The sequence below is a fragment of the Morus notabilis genome, unplaced genomic scaffold (genome assembly GCF_000414095.1).
Source record: "Morus notabilis unplaced genomic scaffold, ASM41409v2 Scaffold1436, whole genome shotgun sequence".
Lineage (NCBI taxonomy): Eukaryota > Viridiplantae > Streptophyta > Magnoliopsida > Rosales > Moraceae > Morus > Morus notabilis.
In genome coordinates, this window is record NW_010361010.1 from 232,547 (window position 1) to 252,748 (window position 20,202).

General features: G+C 33.2%; 4 protein-coding genes across 4 annotated transcripts in view; 3 read left to right on the plus strand and 1 right to left on the minus strand.

Moving 5' to 3' along the window:
* LOC112091529 (putative disease resistance RPP13-like protein 1) overlaps positions 1-477 on the plus strand; it is a 13,909-nt gene extending 13,432 nt beyond the window's left edge. Inside the window, exon 2 of the mRNA XM_024165439.1 lies at positions 466-477. Coding sequence (XP_024021207.1) covers positions 466-477 — 12 coding nt within the window. The remainder of the gene's footprint in view (positions 1-465) is intronic.
* A 1,175-nt stretch (positions 478-1,652) lies between these two features.
* On the plus strand, positions 1,653-6,587 carry LOC112091530 (putative disease resistance RPP13-like protein 1). The gene is made up of 5 exons (XM_024165440.1): positions 1,653-2,197; positions 2,335-4,932; positions 5,698-5,838; positions 5,942-6,178; positions 6,268-6,587. Exons 1-2 carry the CDS (start codon positions 1,653-1,655, stop codon positions 4,871-4,873), a joined length of 3,084 nt encoding a protein of 1,027 aa, XP_024021208.1. The 3' UTR covers positions 4,874-4,932; positions 5,698-5,838; positions 5,942-6,178; positions 6,268-6,587.
* A 403-nt stretch (positions 6,588-6,990) lies between these two features.
* On the minus strand, positions 6,991-8,998 carry LOC21395676 (zinc transporter 11). The gene is made up of 3 exons (XM_010097806.2): positions 8,455-8,998; positions 7,749-7,807; positions 6,991-7,631 (listed from the first exon to the last, which is right to left on the minus strand). The coding sequence occupies exons 1-3, from the start codon at positions 8,906-8,908 to the stop codon at positions 7,104-7,106; spliced, it is 1,041 nt and encodes a 346-aa protein (XP_010096108.1). The 5' UTR covers positions 8,909-8,998; the 3' UTR covers positions 6,991-7,103.
* A 6,122-nt stretch (positions 8,999-15,120) lies between these two features.
* LOC21395677 (endoglucanase 11) lies at positions 15,121-17,781 on the plus strand. The gene is made up of 5 exons (XM_010097807.1): positions 15,121-15,363; positions 15,588-15,800; positions 16,032-16,232; positions 16,430-16,684; positions 17,122-17,781. The coding sequence occupies exons 1-5, from the start codon at positions 15,121-15,123 to the stop codon at positions 17,779-17,781; spliced, it is 1,572 nt and encodes a 523-aa protein (XP_010096109.1).
* The last annotated feature ends 2,421 nt before the right edge of the window (positions 17,782-20,202 follow it).

Consider the following 20,202-nt stretch of genomic DNA (forward strand, 5'->3'; position numbering starts at 1 on the left):
ATATATATATATATATATATCTCTTTAAGCTTCAACAACTCCGTCATAAAAAATTAAGTGGACCTTGCAAGTTCTTGGAACCACAAATTATTGTCTTCACCGAACGAGTAAATTGGGGTAGGAAAAGAGGGAGAAAGATAGGTGAGGAAAAACAGTGATATTTTCATTGAGCAAAAGTCTTTGTTATTCTCCGCTAGAGTGATTTCCCATCCAGATCAGCAATCTTATTTCAGATCATTTGGAAGGAGAAAACTTTCATCATTCAAAGGAGATATATTAAAGAGAAGCACAAAGATTGCTACAACCAAAGTCATCTTCTCCTGTTTACAACTAGCATTAAGATCTTCACTTAATTCTCCAAAGGCATATCTCTTTCTTCTCACCTTCTACTTTATAGTTATGTGATTTAATTCCGTGAATATTTTGTTATTCTTTTTCTTTTTAATAATGAAATATTGGATGTAGACCGTGATTTAAATCAAAACTTTTTGAGCTATAACTCCAGTCCGACAATTTTTTTACCTCTATTTATCAATTTGCATCATTCTTTTCAAAAAATAAAATAAAATAAAATAAAATAAGCTTCTTCTAATAAAGTTAAATTTAATGTTTAAAGAGTCATGAAACTTGTGAAGTTATATGGAGGAGATAATTGATTTTTGGTTTAATTGAGATTTTATATAAGGATATACTTAAAAGCCAAAACTTAAGGTATAATTGATTTTTTAAAAAAAATTTATATACATATATTATGGTAGATGTTACCAGTAATATTTTTTTTTTGAAAAAACAAGATTTGTAAAAAAAAGGTATTATTTAAGGGGGTGGGTGGTGACGTGGTTCCAAATATATATATATATATATTGCTGCCAGCAAAACATATATATTGCAACTCTTAAACGTCCAGCATTTTTTATTCTTCCTTTCACACGCTGATATATGTCTAGGAAAATATTTTATATAATAATCATTTTAAAGAATCTTTTTTTCTAAATTCCGTTGTAATGTTTTCGGCTTTTTTTTTTATATTTATTTTTAATTTTTAGACCCTCTCTTGAATAATAAAAGAAAAATATGTAAAAATATGGCTAAATTAACATGGTTGAAGAACAGAAATAGTTACAGTATATATTATTTGCTTTAATTTTTTCGTCAATTTATTTTTCTTATTTCAATGTCATTTCATTTGAAGTAGTTGTTTTTAAGCTCTACCTAACTTCTAGCCGCTAATTTGAATCCTTGAAATTTAATGATATTGTACAAGCAATTGTACGAAATATATTTGTATTTTATACGTCGATAGAGCTGTTTTTTCAAACGTTAAGGAAACTCATCAACATTTTGAAGAGCATTATTATGCAAATATCTTAAGTAATAATAACTTCATATAGGCAAATGAATAAAATCAAAGAGTTAATATTAAACGAAGAATATTTTATATAACTTTCAACCACTCCATCATAAAAAAATTTTTAAATAATAATAATAAAAAGTATCACTAGAAAAGTAGGAAAAATAGGAAAGATTGGAGTGATTCTTTTTGTTTCTTTTGATAGCTAGTAACTGTTTTTAAGCTCATAATTATACTCTACAATGCTTACTGCTTACCATCATTTCCATCTTATTTCAGTTGGTTTTGAGGAAGAGAAACCATGGCTGAACTCGTGGGAAGTGCTCTTCTCTCCGGCTTCTTTAATGTCTTGCTTGATAGGATGGCTACTCAAGAGGTCCTTAACTTCTTCCGAGGAAAGAAAGTCCTTGCTAAGCTTCTTGACGAGTTAAAGATCAGGTTGTTGTCTGCTAATAAGTTGATGAATGATGCTGAGGTGAAACAACTCACAGATGAAAACGTGAAGAAGTGGCTTGATGATCTTAAACAAGTGCTTTATGAAGCAGACCACGCAATGGATGAAATCAACACCGAAGCTCTGCGGCGCAAGGTGGAAGCTGGTGATCAATCTGGAAGCAGAGCTAGCAAGTTTATCAACTCTATTTCAACATTTTTCGGTGCATTTGAGAACACTGTAAGATCCGAAATAGAGGATATCCTTAGCAGATTAAAGTCTCTTTCGGATCAAGCACTTTTCCTTGGTTTGAAAGAAGGTGATCAGAAAAGACTGTTACGGCGACTACCTGCCCCTTGGGCTGAAGAATCTGATGTTTATGGAAGGGAGAAAGACAAAGAGAAGATTATCGAGTTATTGTTGTCAAATGATGCTGGGGGTCCCAACCTATCCGTGATTGCTATAGTGGGAATGGGTGGCATAGGCAAAACTACCCTTGCACAGCTTCTTTATAATGATAAAAGGGTTCGGGGACATTTTGACTTGACAGAGTGGGTACGGAAGAGTGCGATGTATTCGAAGTAACGAAAGCACTTTTCGGGAAAACCTCCAAAAGAAACTCTGATACGAAGGACCTGTATGACCTTCAAGAAGAATTGAAGAAGTTTTTGATGGCGAAGAAATTTCTTTATGTTCTTGATGATGTTTGGAATGAGGATTATCAATTTTGGGAGCTTTTACAGAGCCCTTTAAAATCTGATGCGCAAGGAAGCAGAGTCATTGTGACCACTCGGAGTATGATCGTAGCATCAAAGATCCGTAATGTTCGAGCTTATGACCTGAAGACATTATCTAATGATGACTGTTTGCACTTGTTTAGAAAGCATGTCTCTGACAATACGGAATCCAGTGTAGTGGCGGATTCGCAAGAAATTGGCATTGAAATTGTGGAAAGGTGCAAGGGCGTTCCTCTGGCAGTAAAATCTATTGCTGGTGTTTTACGCTCTACACATCCAGAAGAATGGGGATTGATATTGCGAAGTGACATATGGCAGCTGAAGTTTCAGGAAAATCACAACCCCAAAATTCTTCCAGCGTTGTGTTTGAGCTACCATTTTCTACCAGCACATCTGAAGCGTTGTTTTGCTTACTTATCAATATTTCCAAAAGATTATCCATTTCGTGAAAGCGATACAGATTACATAATCTGGTTGTGGATGGCAGAGGGGCTTTTGCAACCTCAAGAAGGAAAACGGATGGAAGATATTGGAGTAGAGTACTTGAATGCATTGAAAGCAAGATCATACTTCCAGCAATCTAGTTGGGATAAATCAACTCTCGTTATGCACGACCTAATCCATGATTTGGCTGTAAGTGTGTCGGGTGAGTTTTGTCATTTATCAGATGGCTGTAATGATCACTCATGCAACCTTATGAACAAGACTGGTCATTTTTCATATGGAAAAAAGTCCACAGACTTGAGAGAGTTAGAGGGTTTGAGCAAACTCAAGTGCTTGCGCACATTCCTAGCATTGCCATATTCAAAGGTGACGCAAAGTATCCTTCATGAACTATTGCTAAGAGCTGGAGGATGCCTAAGAGTTCTTTCTCTAGCTGAATCTTATATCAATGAATTGCCAGATTCAATTGGTAATCTGAAACATTTAAGGTACTTGGACTTATCTCAATCGAAGGTCAAAGAAATTCCAAGTTCAATTTGTACTCTATACAACTTGCAAACACTGTTGTTGTTAAATTGTGTAGAAATTACACAATTGCCAACTAGCATGTGTTGCTTAATCAACCTACGTCATCTCGTGATCAAAGGAACGCCATTAAAAGAGATGCCGCCACAGATGTGCAAGTTGAAAAATCTACAGACGTTAAGTGATTTTGTCTTGGGCAAAAATGGTGGCTCTAGGATCAAAGAGTTGGGAGAGCTACAGTGTTTGCGTGGAAGTCTTTGCATTTCAGGACTTGAAAACGTGGTGGATGTTGGGGACGTGAAGCAGGCTGATTTGAAGAACAAAGAGCATCTTTCTGAGCTTATTTTAGAATGGGAGTATGGAGAGATTGATGATTCAACAAAAGAAAGACAAGTGCTTGATGCGTTGAAACCGCATGGAAAGCTGAAGAAACTCGAAATCAGAGGTTACAGGGGTACAATATTCCCAGATTGGGTAGCACATAAATCATTTAGTGACTTGGTTGAAGTTTTTCTGATTCATTGTGAACGTTGTTGCTTGTTGCCCTCATTTGGGCAACTACCTTCCCTCAGAAAGCTAAGGATTGAGTATATGAATGGGTTGGAAAGCATAGGAGATGATTTTTATGGTACTTCCTTGACAAAGCCATTTCCATCCTTAGAAAGCTTAATAATTTGTAATATGGATCTGTTGGAGAATTGGTCATTTGCTGGAGTTGAGCAAGGAGGAGAACTTTTCCCTCGTCTCGAGGATATATTTTTCAGATCCTGTAAGAAACTAAAAGTTGGACTACCCGCTGGTTGTTTTCCCTCCTTGGAGAGAATTGAAATTGGTAAATGTGTAGAAATGGTGAGTGTATTTCCAATAAGTCAAGTAGAGATTGATTCCGCATGTCCCTCTCTTAAACTTATAAGTTTAGTGGTTTGTCCAAGATTAGAGTCATTTTCAACAATGGGCTTGCCCTCTAATTTAAAGGCACTTCTAATCAATAGTTGCCCAATACTCAACTATTGGGATTTGCAAAGACTCTCCTCTCTTCAATGCTTATGGCTCGATGGATGTCAATTTGAAGAAGCGGTGGATTCATTTCCAGAGGAAGGGCTGCTTCCATCCACTTTGACTTCTCTTATAATCTGTGACTTCAGAAACCTTAAAGCCCTAAACGGAAAAGGATTTCAGCAACTCACCTCCCTCCAACAATTGGATATATCTAACTGCATAGAATTAGAGAGCTTGCCAGAAAAAGGGATTCCCCGTTCTCTTACTTGTTTATTCATCTTGAATTGTCCTCTGTTAAATGAGCGGTGCAAAAGAGGAACAGGGGAAGATTGGCCCAAGATTCAGCACATCCCCAACATAACAATCAATTTGGAAAAAGTATGAGAAAGCATTATGCATTTCTGTCCCTCCCCATCCTCAGTGTGCTCCAATCATCTCTTCAGGTATTATAAATATTAAATTTCGTTCTACTTTAGTTAATAACATTTGATAAATTTGTTTCTTTTTCTTCTATATATATTTCCCTGTTACTTTAGCGTTCTTCTTCTTCTTTTTGTACACAAGTTAAGACACTTGTTTTTTTGCTTTGCTTTTCATATTTCTGTGTGAATTTTCTTAGAGTTAGTTTGTGGAGGTTATTTGAAAATTTCATCTTTCCATTGTGAATTTTGTTCCATTTTACTTAATAAGAATTGATTAATTTGCTCTTACATTTGTTGGTACTCAGGATCTTGTATTTTTGGTATATTTTACTACTAGTCGTTTATGATGAAATTTTGATTTGAACTGAATTGCTGTCCATTATGTTGCTCCATTCAAAATTATCTTTTGTCCATTATGTTGCTGCAAATCTAAGTCGTCTTTGAATTTAGAAATTGTCAATAATTTGTTATTTAGTTTTTGTACCACTAGAGTATGACACATTCACATTATCTTATAAAAGATTTATACCATTTTCTTATATAGATGATAAAAAATTAGAATTTCCAATAATTCATAAATGTTTCTCTGTAAGGTTCTATAACTCAACCAAGATCTTATGCAGACTGTCTTGTATTTTTCATCTTGTCATAAACCACTATTGCAACTACTAAACAGATTTTGGAACGAGTGATTGTCTGCTACGTTTCCTCACGAATGGCATTGAAACATTAGAGAGGAACTAGCTTTCTAATTGTGGTACTTTCTTTTTATTTTGTTATCAACAGTCTAATATAAGAATCATAGAGGAATTCGTGACCTTAGAACAAACCGATGGATGTGATTAATCTCTGCAGATGTATCAGAATCAGCCACACGCAAGGCTCCAGGAGGAATGTCTACTAATGTTTCTTCTTAAATATTCAGAGGTCAGAACCTTATTTTGTGTAATCCCCTTTCTGTTTTTGCTTAATCTCTCAATCGTACCATGTTACCTTATTTTTAGCTTCAGCATGACACTTTCTACAGCAGGACACTTTCTAGGAGCTGCAGCATCATGGGTTGTGCAACTTGCCTTCGAGATTTGCCAATTCTTAGTACAAGTTAAGCATCTTTGGAATATTTATCAATTGTACATGACGCATTCTAAAGAAGAAGGTGGTGAAATCGAAACAGAAAAACAAGTGAAATTGCATCACTAGTTTTCGCTTCTGTTGAAGCAGGGGACTTGTGCCACTGTATTTTGCTCTTGAACTAGCGAATGAATTGGTAAGAATTTTCTCGAAAACTAATCCTAGTTTTCTTATGAACCCTTTGTTATAGTTCAAACTCTTTAATATAAAATGTGCCACCTTTAGTTTCTGCAGGCTGCATTGTTGATCTGTAATGTTAGAGTTAATGTTGCTGATGTGCTGCATAATTTGGATCTCAAATGCCGATTGCTCGGACTACAAGTCAATGTTGTCTTTTATGTAATTATATAGAGATTGTTGTATCTGTATAAGTAAGGGTACTTGATCATCGATGTAATTCACTGGTTCACTCTGTTGGCTTTAGTCTGTTTTGCTTAGGCATTTTGAGTGTGTAATTTGGATCCTTGCAATAAGATCAGACTCTGCACACTGAGTCCCGGGGATGTAGCCAGTTCTTTGGCCAAACCCCGTTAACAAATTCTGACTTCTTGATTGTTTGATTTGTTGTGTGCTTTTGATCTCTTTGTTTACTTGTATCTGTTGCATGTTTTGAGCTCTTGATTTATTGTACATGTTTTGCTCCTGCTTCAGATTTGAACAGTATACTTTCCAATTTTCGAAGCACTTCTACGAAAAATATCTGCGAGTGAGAAATGACAAGGGGCAAGGAAAGAGAGAATCACTTCTAATAGAATTGATTGAGACTTGTGGTTTTTCTTGTTTTATATGTAATTTACATGCAAATAGTTTTTGCTTCATTTTCAACTTTTTGAGTTTTCATTGCAGAAAAGATGGCTATCACAGGCAAGAAAAAATTGGGGGATATAGACAATATCCCAAGAAAAAAATTAGATTTCTTTAGTAGTATTACACTGACTATATTTCCGTATAGCATTGCATTGCACTAAGAATTAATTTTCACAACACAACAATACCTTCTTCCCTGTCTCAGTGGCTATCACAGGCAAACTAATGGCAAAATACTAGACCAGTACTTAATTTCAAGTGTCCCAGATCATCACAACAGCAATAACGCCAATACCAAACAACACAGCCGAAAACTTGAGAAAAGGAGTGTCCACATAAACCGTTTTCTGAGGGGTATAGCCCATGGCTAGAAGATGATTTATGGACACATAGATGAACACCCCACAAGCCAAGCCCATGGATATCGCGAAGATCCAATCAGCCACGGGACCTTGTGTCGTGGCATCAATTATTATCCCGATTACCACACCAATCGGACTAGAAATGGCAAAGGCAAATGCATAGGCTGCGCATGATAACAGAGGACGGTTCGGGATCATCCGGAGGAGGGCAATTCCCATGGCAATGGCTGCAAATATCTTGTGAAGAGAAATAGTCCAAAGAGCTTTCCAAGCATCGGCTTTTGTCTCCGCTACTCCGATGGCGATTCCCTCGAAAAGGGAGTGAAAACATAGAGCCACAATCAACAGAATACTGTCCCCTAATGAACCAACAGTTGCAACACTAGCAGCTGGATTTGCATGGGGTTTAGTGTCATGGCTCTGTTGAGGCATAAAGGAGAATCTCATAAACATAAAACTAAAGCTATAACACGTTATGTCTTAAATTACACTTCCTAAAATTAATAAAAGATAAAAATAAAGTTCAAATATTAACACCTGGAAATGGCTTTGTGGGGTTCCACCATTTTGTCCAGCCTTGCCCTTCTCAATACTCCCTGCAATGAAGAACAAAAAACAAAGAAAGATAAATTTTAATATGATATCAACAGACAAACACACACACACACACACGTTGAGATTAATTAGCCTTTTGATATTTATTTTATAAAAATTACAACAAAGCATTCGAACGCGATTAACTCTTTAGAAACATTGTTTATAGAAAATAAAAATAATACTAGTAAATAAATAAATAAACCAACACGTTCAATCATCAAAGTTCTGTAAGAAAACCTTTCATTTAAAAGAAAATCAAAATCCTATGGACTCCATCAAGACCTAATCAAAATTGACCAAACGGATCAATCATAGTTTTATTTTGCTGCTAGAAACTTTCTGATTATGTCATTTCATCAAATGGCTCTCAAAAAGTAATAGCCTTTCGGCACATTTCTCCCTCAAACTTTTTAGATTACAAAATAGCCCCAATTTTTTTCTTTTACCAATATAGTCTTTAAATTCACCAAACTATGACAAATTCATACATTTTTCCAAGTGTAAGAGTAAAACAAAAACGCGTATCTCTTGTTTCCAAAAAGAGAAAAAAGAAGAGAAACCAAATCTTTAATTCCAACAGAACAGAGTGAAAAACAAAGAAACCCCATTTTCCCATCAAGCAAACAGAACACAAAAACCCACTTACCTCCAACCTCAACATCGCCATTCCCACCGTTTATCTCCTTATCAAACACATGAGAAACGACACAATCCGCAAGCAAAGTGAGCAAAAACCCAAAACAAGCCAACATAAACGCAAAAGGATATTCCTTTGTCGTCAAATCCTCAAAAGCCTCATTGGCGTCGTTCAAGAAGTGCATAAGAGCCGTGCCCAGAAACACTCCGCCGGCGAACTGCGTGCCCAACACCAAAAACCTCTCGTCCCATTTCAGGAAATACGGCGACAAACCGCCGATAAAAGTGGCAGCGAAAATCAGTATCAAACACCATATTTTGGTCAGTATTAGGGACGTGGAGTGGAGAGAAGAGGTGGGTACGGCGTCGTTCTCGTCGCCGCCGTCGTCGTGGTGGCCGCTGTGAGCTAAGGAGGGGAGAGAGAGAGAGAGAAGGAGGAGAGAGAAAATGAGGAGACGAGGCATTTGGGAAGGAAATGGAAGGTGCGAATTAATGGGGTTGATGAATATTGGTTTGGTTGTGGTTGTGTGTGTTTGGGTGTGCGCGCGCGCGTGTATTTGTAGTTTTGGTTTCTGTGTGTGTTTGTATAGTTTTGGTTGTGTGTTTGTATAGTTTTGGTTGTGTGTTTGTACTACGCAAGAAAAGATGAAGAGAGAGAAAGAGAGGGGAGAGAGAGTACTGCACATAAGAAGACAAAAGTGGAAATTTTGTTGTACTACACAGCAACAACGATGAAAAACTAACTGTCCGTAGAAATATTGATACTCCAGTCTTACAAAAATATTTAAAAAAATATCGATATTAGTGACAATATCAAAAAAAATTTATGAAAATGAAGAAAATTTACATTAAAACATATTTTTGATACTTTTTAATAACATCAACATTAAAAAGATACATAAATAAATAAATTTTACATAAAAGAATCTCATACATATTACATTTTTTAATATTAAAATGAAGTTCTATGAAGCTCAAACATAGTCGGGATCTCATCTTAATTTAAACAATATTGGTATTATTAGATGTTATTTGAATAATATTGAACAAAATTATGAATGTGCAACATGAAGGTTTGTTGATCCCTTCCCACTGTATTTTTATGAATTAGAAACTGTGAATTTCTCCAATCATTTACTTGAGATGATGGTGGTATATTCGGATAAAGATAATTAAAAATTCCATATCTATCATAGTTTTTAAAATTATGATACAAAATTAGAATTTATAGTCCACTCGCCGTGTTTTGCGCGTGGCTTTGTAGTATTTATAGAAACTAGAAAGTGAATTCTCTTGGTGTTTTATTTTTATTGTTTTTTTAAGAGTTATTTGGTGGGTTGAGCAAATTACTCCTCCAATATGGACTCTTCACTGAGTTTGGTTTCAATTCGAATAGGATATATTTTGTATTCTACTACAAAATTTGTATTTGCTTTAGATATTCTGAATTCACTCTTCTATGTGATTTTTAGGGTATTTTACACATTTATCTGTAAATATTTAATTTTGACAAGTTACCCTTTTACTTATAAAATTGTTACAATATGTCATATTATAACGATAATTTTATTAAATTAACATAAAAAATGCATGTTTGATGAAAAATTCTAACATCCTAATTCGAATGTAACACAAATCTTTCAATTCTTTAACTTTTAATCCTTTAAATCTTATAAAAACATTTGAGCCAATTAAAATGGAAACATTGCAACAATATTATAAATTTGAAGAGTTAATTGTTAAAATCAAAATTTTGAGGGGTAATTTGTTAAACCATAACAAGTTCGGGATGATGAATTACGTTAAAAACCCTAATTTTTATGGTATAGAATAAAAACCCCAATATCAATATATATATATATATATATATTGGTATTGATTTTTATGAGTATAAGATAGTATAAGAATCATAGTAGAGTAAAGAAGAAAATTTAAAAAAAATTAATAACTATTTGATTTTACAACTGTTTGAATGAAGTAAAATATAGCTGTCGACAGAAAACAATTTAAGGTGGTTGAGAATATCTTGAGTTGGCAAATACCCTCCTAGAAGGGGTCAATCTTAAAATGATTAGGACAGCCGGTGGCAATTTTGAGAGCTTGTGGTACTCAAATAGTGATTAATATGGATTTAATATTAATCACATACGACAACAAGAATGTGCTCAATTAAAGCATATGTCAACGAAATTGTTGCACTTTTAAAATGACAAGATCATTAGACAATAAACTTTACTTTTGAAAATGATAATAGAGTTTTCATGAATACATTTGCTAGTTAAAAGACAAGTTTATATGTGTGCTTATCTCTATGCCCGAGTTTATCCCTTACTCATTATCAAGTAATAGGTACTTATACATTTACTTTTTTTTTTTTTGTAACAGTTAACGAACATGAGTTGAATTGACATTTAAGATACTTTTGAAATTATTAAAACCATTTTTTTACAAGACAAAATAAATTATACTAGTATAAAAAATTATACATGTCATTTGGGGTGTAAAATTGTGTTTGTGTCCCAATCTTACATAATCGTAAAATACACTCATTCGACATCTCTTCATATCAACGGTGTGGATAAGCTCATTCTATTTTAATGGGAATGACATGTATTAATAATATTTTAATTAAAGATTCTAAACTTTAATTAAATTCATTACGGACTCATTTCGATTATTATCCTTAAATATTATCGTCTAGTATATAACACTTATATACCATATTTAAGGTTACATAAATAGTTGTAAAATTTTCAATGATATTCATAAAATATTTAATAATACATGCACAAACTTTGAGTTGTGATCAATGATGAAGATTTCATGTTGTTTTATTTTATATGGATGTCTATTAATTTATAATTTTAAAGGTCATAATTCGTGAAATCTGTGAACCTAATCTGTAAAATCCGTGAATATGTGTATCCAATCAGCAAAATCCAAAAGGTTTTGAATCTCCAAAGGTTTTGGATCGAACACGGATTGACTTTTAATACGCGAATTGCAATCCGTGAACACCCCTACTAAAAATTGTATTTTTAATAACAAAAAATTCCTTATAATATTAGTTTATGTTATTTACTCTTTATATTTTATATTGTTTCTAATAACGCTGGATGCTAACATTGGGAATAGCTTTGCAATAAATTATACTGATGAATTCAACATTGGGACGCTAATTATATTAAGGTATCATTATTCACATATAATTTTTTTTAATCGCATTCAGTTGCTTTTGTGTTACAGAAGTTTTGTTCTTATTCAATGAACATCATAAAAAATAAAAATAAAAAAAGTAAGACAAAGACAATTAATAAATACAGATAAAGAGAATTACATTAATTTTAAAAAAGTAAATATAACATTAATAGTTGAAAGGAATTATATTATATTATTTTGTAAATCAAATCAAAATTAACATTATTATTATACTCTGCTATTTTTTTCCTGTCAAAGATTGTTTGCCTAACTTGAGTCACACGCATGTGGGATTTGCTTGGTACACTTCAATGTGAACTATGAGGAGCGATATATCTGGTGATTTATCAGCAAATAGGAAACATATATGATCTGTTGATTTATTAGCAAAAAGGAAAAATAAATAGGTGATCCATATATTTTCCTTCCTCATAACTTTTTCAATTTACTCAGACCTTGTTCATTTCACTTATTCGAGTTTAAAATTTGAGTTTTATTACAGCAAAAGGTTCTCACAAACAGTCACATCTAATTTTTTTACTACAATAAAAACTCTCACATAAAATCACATCTCAACTCGAATTAAAAACTCAAATCAGCGAACTTTCTTGAATTTATATCCAATTGGTGCTCATATTCCCGCTATATTTTTTTTTTTTTTAAGCTTTGAATCTCATACTTTGTTATGCAGTTTATTATTCTCGTGCTAGCTAACTTATATTTCTGTATTTATTGATTTATATATTACATTTACATAGGAGACTTTTTTTTTTTTTTGTTAATCAAGGAATTACATATAATTTCTAAGTCGTCTTGCAAACCATGTGCATATCATAAAATTAATGAAATAAATAGCGCTATAAAATCATGTGTTTCTTGTTCTTGTGAATTACAAAATCACGCATCAAGATAAGTTATGTAAGTTGCGTAATTGAAGAGCACAAGTTTTTTTTTTTTTTTTATCCCTGTACAAAAGAGAAATGGTGCGAACCACATAAATATATTAAGTTTTAAGTAGCAGGATATCAAAATGAAATTTCAAAGCATAAAAATAATATGAGAAAAGAGCTTCTTTTCGTCTCGTATTAAATAGTTCCAAAGCCAAGGCAAAATAAGATAAATCTTAGAATAATAATAATAATATAATATTTATATTGATGAAGATAATGATGAAGGTTACTAGCACATGTACATTTGCTAAAAAAATAAAATAAAAAATAAAAAAAATAAAAAACATAGACTAATGGCTACAACGTGAGTCATTAGGACGAAAATTTCTCCGTTATTTTCAAAATTTTCACTGAAATTTCAGTAAATTTAAGGTGCCGAAATATTTTTCTTTGTCAAAGAATTTCTACTATATTTATCAAAATTTATCAAAAATTTGGGTGAAACAGTTTTTACACCCAAAAGATATATTATAACCTTAAAAATTCTGAAATTCCGATGGAAATTTCAAAAATATCAGAGAAATATCACAAATTTTAAGAAAAATTAAGGTCAATGCCGGTAAAAGTATCAACATTGCAGAGGTCCTAGTGTATTGTTTTTTATAAACATATTAATTTATATATTTTTTTATGTTTTTTATATTCTAAAATATCAAAAAAAACATTAAGTGTTAGTTAATACAAATATTCCTAGTTTCCATAATTTTTTTCGATATTTCTATCGATATCAATATTTTTCTCAAAATTTCTTTTAATATGGAGTACTAATATTTTCACCGGTATCAATTTTTCATCCTTGCGATATATCTGTTGGTTTATTATCAAAAAGGAAAGATAAATAAGTTATCCATATTTTCCCTCCTAGTAACTTTTTCTTTCACTTTACTAAAACTTGAATTGAAATTACATCCCAATTGATAGGGCCGGCAATTTCGAGCGGTAGGAAAACGACATGAGATAAATAAATTTAGACCGTGTGTTTAATAATTAGGCTGTTAATAAGTTGACACGAATAACACGAAAATAAATAAACTGGATTTATGTCAGCCCACTTTACACGCTTAAGACATTTATATATGATAACTTATTACTATCATGTATATATTTAATATTAGATATTTTTATGTGTGTTAATTACTATGAAGTTTTAGAGAATTTATATTTTTGTTATCATATGCTTGCTTAATTTAACTATAAAGTATCTTTAACAGTCAATTAATAGTAGTTTTGAATATGATATATAACTTCAACATTTTCTCTTCATTAAAAATCCATTATTTTTTGTTAGTTGGATCATAAACATATCATATTAATGTCAGTCCGTCACGACTCATTTAATAAAAGTGTTCGCGTGTCGTATCGTGTTACCAATGTAATAAATGTTACGTGTTCGTGTTTATGTTCTTAACGCATTTATTAATCGTGTCGTGTTCGTATTGACACTAATTCGTAATCGTGTCAGCAGAACACGATACACAAACACAAATTGTTAGCCTGCCAATTGGTGCTCACTCCAACTAATCTTAAAAGAAAAAAAGACAAAAACAAAAAAAAAAAGATTTGACTCTCATACTTTGTGATGCAGTTTATTATACTCGTTCTAGTTAATTATATTTTTGCGTTCAATGATCTATATTGCATTTACAGAGGAAATTTTTTTTCTCTTTGTTTAATCAAGGAAGTGATCTTCTAGATACATTGCACTCAATATTGGGGTCTATATATAAACTTCCTCGTCGTCAATACAGTTACTAAATCGCACCTTGGAAACCATGTGTCATGAAATTAACGAAATAAATAGTGCTACAAAATCATGTGTTTTTTTTTTCTTTGGTGAACTACAAAATCACGTGTTATTATCAACGTAAGTTACGTATAGAAATATATTTGAAGTTTTAAGTAGCACGATGTCAAAATGAAATTTCAAGGCATGAAAATATTCTAATTAAGCGTATGTTTGCATATAATAAAAAAGTTAAATTTGAATTTTTGTGAGAGATAAAACTTGATTTGTGACTTGAGTTATGCAAAGAATAAAGTCTTAAATCGTAATACAATAAATCTCAAAATAATAATAACATCTATATATTGATGATGATAATGATTGGGGACAGTGGGACATGTACAATTGCTAAAAGGAATTAGGATTCCTCACTATATACCATTCCATGCATTATTCCATTTAATCCAACATATTTTGATGATAATTAAGGTCATATGTTTGAAGTCTAGGCTGCAGATATATATGACCAAATTTGAGGTATACATCAAGTGCACTCGAGTATAGATTACGTAAGAATAGATCCATCTCGAAATTCCTAACAATAAAACAAGGTCTTATAAAGACTCTTGCAAAAACTAATAACATCGTGACATCTACTCAAGTCCATATGTTCTCAACCACACCCAATCCTTGCCAATCACGTGCCAAGCACGGATATATAAATGTATATATGTGTGTGTGTATATATATATATAGAGAGAGAGAGAGAGAGAGAGAGAGAGAGAGAGAGAGAGAGAGAGGCCAAATGAAGCACAAGAAGAAGCAAGGTATAGCCTTGGAAGGAACCCCTAATTTTCTTCTTCATCAATGGCTTCCTCTTCTATCCTTCTTTGCCATCATTTCTTCATGCCAATCCGTCCACTTCTACGGCCAAGCCCTCTCCAAGAGCCTTCTCTACTTTGAGTCTCAACGCTCGGGACACTTACCCCACAACCAAAGGGTCACTTGGCGCCACCATTCCGGCCTCGACGATGGCCTTGAACAAGGGGTTTGTACAATACATTATTTCGAAAATCTCCCGCCGTATTTTATCGAAATGTTATAACCATTCTATGTTTTCAGAAATGCTGTAAACCTTAGAAGTTTTAACATTATTTGTAAAACTTAAGGAATATGTACAACATTCTTAAAAACACATAAGAGGTTTTTGCTAATATCCCCGTTTATTCTGGGAATTAACAAATTTATAGCTTTTTTTTTGTTGGGATTCAGGTGGACTTGGTGGGAGGGTACTATGATGCCGGTGACAATGTGAAATTTGGTTTGCCAATGGCATTTACCATAACAATGCTCTCTTGGGGTGTTATTGAATATGGAAAACAAATTAAAGATGCCGGCGAGTACACTCACGCGCTGGAAGCAATCAAGTGGGGGACGGATTACTTCATCAAGGCTCATACTCACCCCAACGTTTTATGGGCCGAGGTAATTGGACAAAATACTGGAGAATCCCCACGCGCTTGAACGCGTGTCTCACCGGGAAATCTGCTTTTTGAACTCGAGAGAAGTCAATTAGTTGATACCGTGATTGGCGCGTGTCTCACTCGCGGCGGCACGTGGATTTGACATTGGTCATGTTGAAAATTTTGTTCCAACAATTTTGGCGGTGTTAATTGGGATTGATTAATTCCTTAATAATGGTTTATCTTTTTTCAGGTTGGTGATGGTGACACTGATCACTACTGCTGGCAGCGGCCGGAGGACATGACAACGTCACGGCAAGCCTACAAGGTGGACGAGAGCAGCCCCGGATCGGACCTCGCCGGAGAAACTTCCGCGGCGATGGCCGCGGCCTCCGTTGTGTTTAGGGAAACAAATCCACATTACTCCCAACTACTATTACACCATGCACAACAGGTAAGTTAGTTAATGAGATTATTTTTATCTTATTAACAGGATTAGTTACGTTGGTATGTACTGTTTATCAAAACTGAAATGGTTTTAGTTGGTATAATATACTTATTGGAAGTGTCATAAATTATCCAAAGTACTTTTTTTTTTAATTTTATTATCACTCCTTGCTTATATTATTATCACTTTTGGTGGTTTTGTAGTTGTTTGAGTTTGGTGACAAATACAGAGGAAAATATGATGAGAGTATTGGAGTGGCCAAGGGATATTACACTTCAGTAAGTGGCTACATGGATGAGTTATTATGGGCAGCTTTGTGGCTATACAAAGCCACAAGCAAAGAGCAATATTTGGAGTATGTTTTGGAAAATGCTTATGCTTTTGGAGGGATTACTTGGACCATGGAAGAGTTTAGTTGGGATGTCAAGTATGTTGGTGTTCAAATCATTGCTTCAATGGTATATAATTGAGCTCTCCCTTTTTTTTCATGGAACTTTCATAGTAGGAACTGTTATTTTACCGTATCAGTAACAATTGTTTTACTATTAGATAAGTTTTTCGACTGTCTAATTTCGGAATAATTGTGTCGTGTGCGATAAATTTTTAGTGCAAATACTCAAAAATTTGAGCATTAAAAAACTAATTAGTAATTAAAAATAATAGTTCCTATCAATAGCGTAAAATAAGATTTTTAATTTTTTTTTCTTTTTTTTTTTTGTGCCTTCTTTTCGATCATGCCCATTTCTTCTTGTACACATAGATACACATTGTGACATAAGATCTAGACTTTTGTGTGATCTAAGCTCTTAAAGAGAATTTTTACCTTTGTTCATTACTTAAAACACTTTTTTTTTAATGTCATTCCTTAATTCCCATGTACGTTTCTTTTCTGCAGTTGTTGAAGGAAGAAAGGCACAATATTAAGCACAAGCACGTGCTTGAAGAATATCGTTCAAAAGGTGAGCATTACATATGTGCTTGCCTTAACAAAAACAATGTGACCAACGTGCGACGCACCCCAGGGGGCTTACTGTACACCCGCCAATGGAACAACATGCAATACGTCTCCAACGCAGCCTTTCTACTCACGGTCTACTCTGATTACTTGGGAACCACCAATCAGATGCTTGATTGCCCAAAAGGGATGGTGGGCCCACAAGAAATCTTCTCCTTTGCCAAATCACAGATTGATTACATCTTGGGTTCTAATCCGATGGCTGCGAGCTACTTAGTGGGCTATGGCCTAAACTACCCTAAAAGGGTGCACCATAGAGGAGCATCTATTGAATCATACAAGAAGAATAAGGGATTTATTGGGTGCACGCAGGGGTATGATAATTGGTATACTCGCCATGATCCTAACCCCAATGTGCTAGATGGGGCCCTGGTCGGTGGGCCCGACAGTGATGATCAGTTTAGAGATGAGAGGTGGAATTACATGCAGACCGAAGCATGCACTTATAATACAGCTCCATTAGTTGGAGTTTTTGCTAAACTGAGTAGATTAGAAGTTGACCATGTCTCTCTTAATACACCTTTAATCGCTTCAAGCTAGGGGTTCTTTTTTTTTTTTTTTTTTATTGCTTGTAGTGGTAAAACCCATATTGTATAACAATACTTATAGTGGAAGAACAATACAATTACGAAGCCAAATAAAAAAAAAAAAAAGGTCATTTTTTGTCAAATTTAGGCACTTCCCTATATATGACTAAAACTTATTAAGAGAGATTGATTTGATCAGGGAATCCATAGGATTTAATTGTAAGAAGAGCATAGCCATAAAGAAAACATATAGAGAAAATCATTAAATTTATCACTAGACTGTATGAATCTGAATTTTTATCCTTTATTATTGATTAATACAATTTTAACTAATATAATTATTTATTAAAAAAATATTAATAAAAAATAAAAATTCAGACTCACGCGCTCTAAAAAATATTTGCCTTCTTTTTTCAAACATGTAAGATTAAGAATAGGTTTCACATTAAAGACATGAAAGATAATGATATGTGGTATACTTGTAGGCATAGACTAGTAAACCCATTGTGTTTTCTAACACTAGCAAGATTTAAAGAAGGATTTCTGTGTTGAAACATAAAAATTGTTGTTTATCCACTTCTTAATAATTTAAGTTTTTAAGATGGATCAATAAACTTAAAAGATATCATAGCAGAAAATTTTAAGTTCAAATTTTAATATATTTCGATCTTATTATTCAGATATCTTATATTCACCGGTCAAATTTTTATTAAATTAATTGAATGTTTATTTTTTTTATCATGATTCTGATATTGCCACGTATAAAACGCCCCCAATATTGGTGAGTCCCCCAATACAATGTCTTGAAAAACAATGTAACTAATGGGTTGATTGTCCTTTGGAAGCTTCTACAACTACCAACAGAAAACTTGTCCTCATGTGAGACACTTGTAATATGATAAATCAAAAGTACTACTACAAGCACGGACCAAAAAAGATGATAAGAGTTTATTGGCATTCACAAATATTTCGTGCTTCTTTATTATTCATTAATTACGTGATTAAATTAAGGTCTGTTTAGTTCGTTGATTCGAGCTTTTAATTTGAATTGAGATATAACTTTATGTGAAAATTTTTTACTGTAATAAAAAAGTTAAATGTGACTGTTTGTGAGAACTTTTTACTATAACAAAATTTAAATTCTAAACTCAAATCAGTAAAATAAACGGGTCATAAGTTTCTACAACTTCCTTTCCTCTAATTGCGGGTGCATATCATTCTAGAAGTCAAACCTGGGGAACCAGTAAACGTCATGCTAGCGGTATCAACGGCTACAAGTTTGCCATTTTTGAATCCAAATAAGAATGTCACCAAAGCATAAATTCTGGATCCAGATCTTCTGGCCAAATTTTGGTGTCTTAACTTATGAAAAGTTTTAAACCTCATTCATTTCGCAGATTCAAATTTTTAATTCGAATTGAGATGTGATATTTTTTTAAAGTTTTTAACTTAGCAAAAAAAATTAGATGTGATATTTTCTGAGAGCTTTTTAACTATAGAAATCTAAAACTGAAAACTCAAATTGATAAAATGAATGAGACCTAACTTACGGTAGATAACCTTTGAAAGCATCTCTCGTAGCATTCTTCATTGTCCTTTCCACAAGCTCACCACATTCTCACCACATTCGTATGGGTCGACATCAATTTCGCCACAGATAAGTATCTGAATGACTTGACATTGGCATTAGCACTACCGTTGGTATATTATTAAAAAGTAAAAAAGTACTTTCAGTTAAACTTAGGGGGTGTTTGTTTCCTGTATTCGTCCCTGATTTTGAATCATAATTCATGGTTCTCTACAATATTTTTCTCTCACAAAAAACACGCATAAAATAAAAATAGTTATGAATTATGATTCTGAATCTATGAACTAAACGTCCACTTATAGATTCAAGTATTTATGTTGTAGGGAGTTTCTTCGTAGACCGTTTTATTAATAGGATTAATTTTCTAACCATTGAATCCGGTTAAAATTAAATTAGATTGAAAAAATAAATATAACAAACTAACGATAGCTTTATTTCTTTATCTCACACGAAAAACTCTTATTTATGTTAAAAGTTTGTCGGTTGTATACGACGTGGGACTGCTATAGATAAGTAAATCTATTTACTGGCAACAAAAACTTACAATTGTGTTTACTTTTTTATTTTGTTTTAATTATTTTATTTTATTTTTTAGCCCACTACCAACCACCACCTGCTGCACCCAAATGGAGATTTCGTTACACTCGTATATACATCTAAGTTCTTAGGTTGTTTTGCAGTTTAAAAAAACCATTTCATAGCTTCTTTAAATTAATTCATATTATCCGAATTAAGTTGGGACTTACAATCTTTGGTTTGGGCATAGCCAGAATTTATGGAGTTAGATATTCTGTCTAATTTTAGTGTCTTAATTAGTGTATAACCAATCATCTCACATCATGTCAT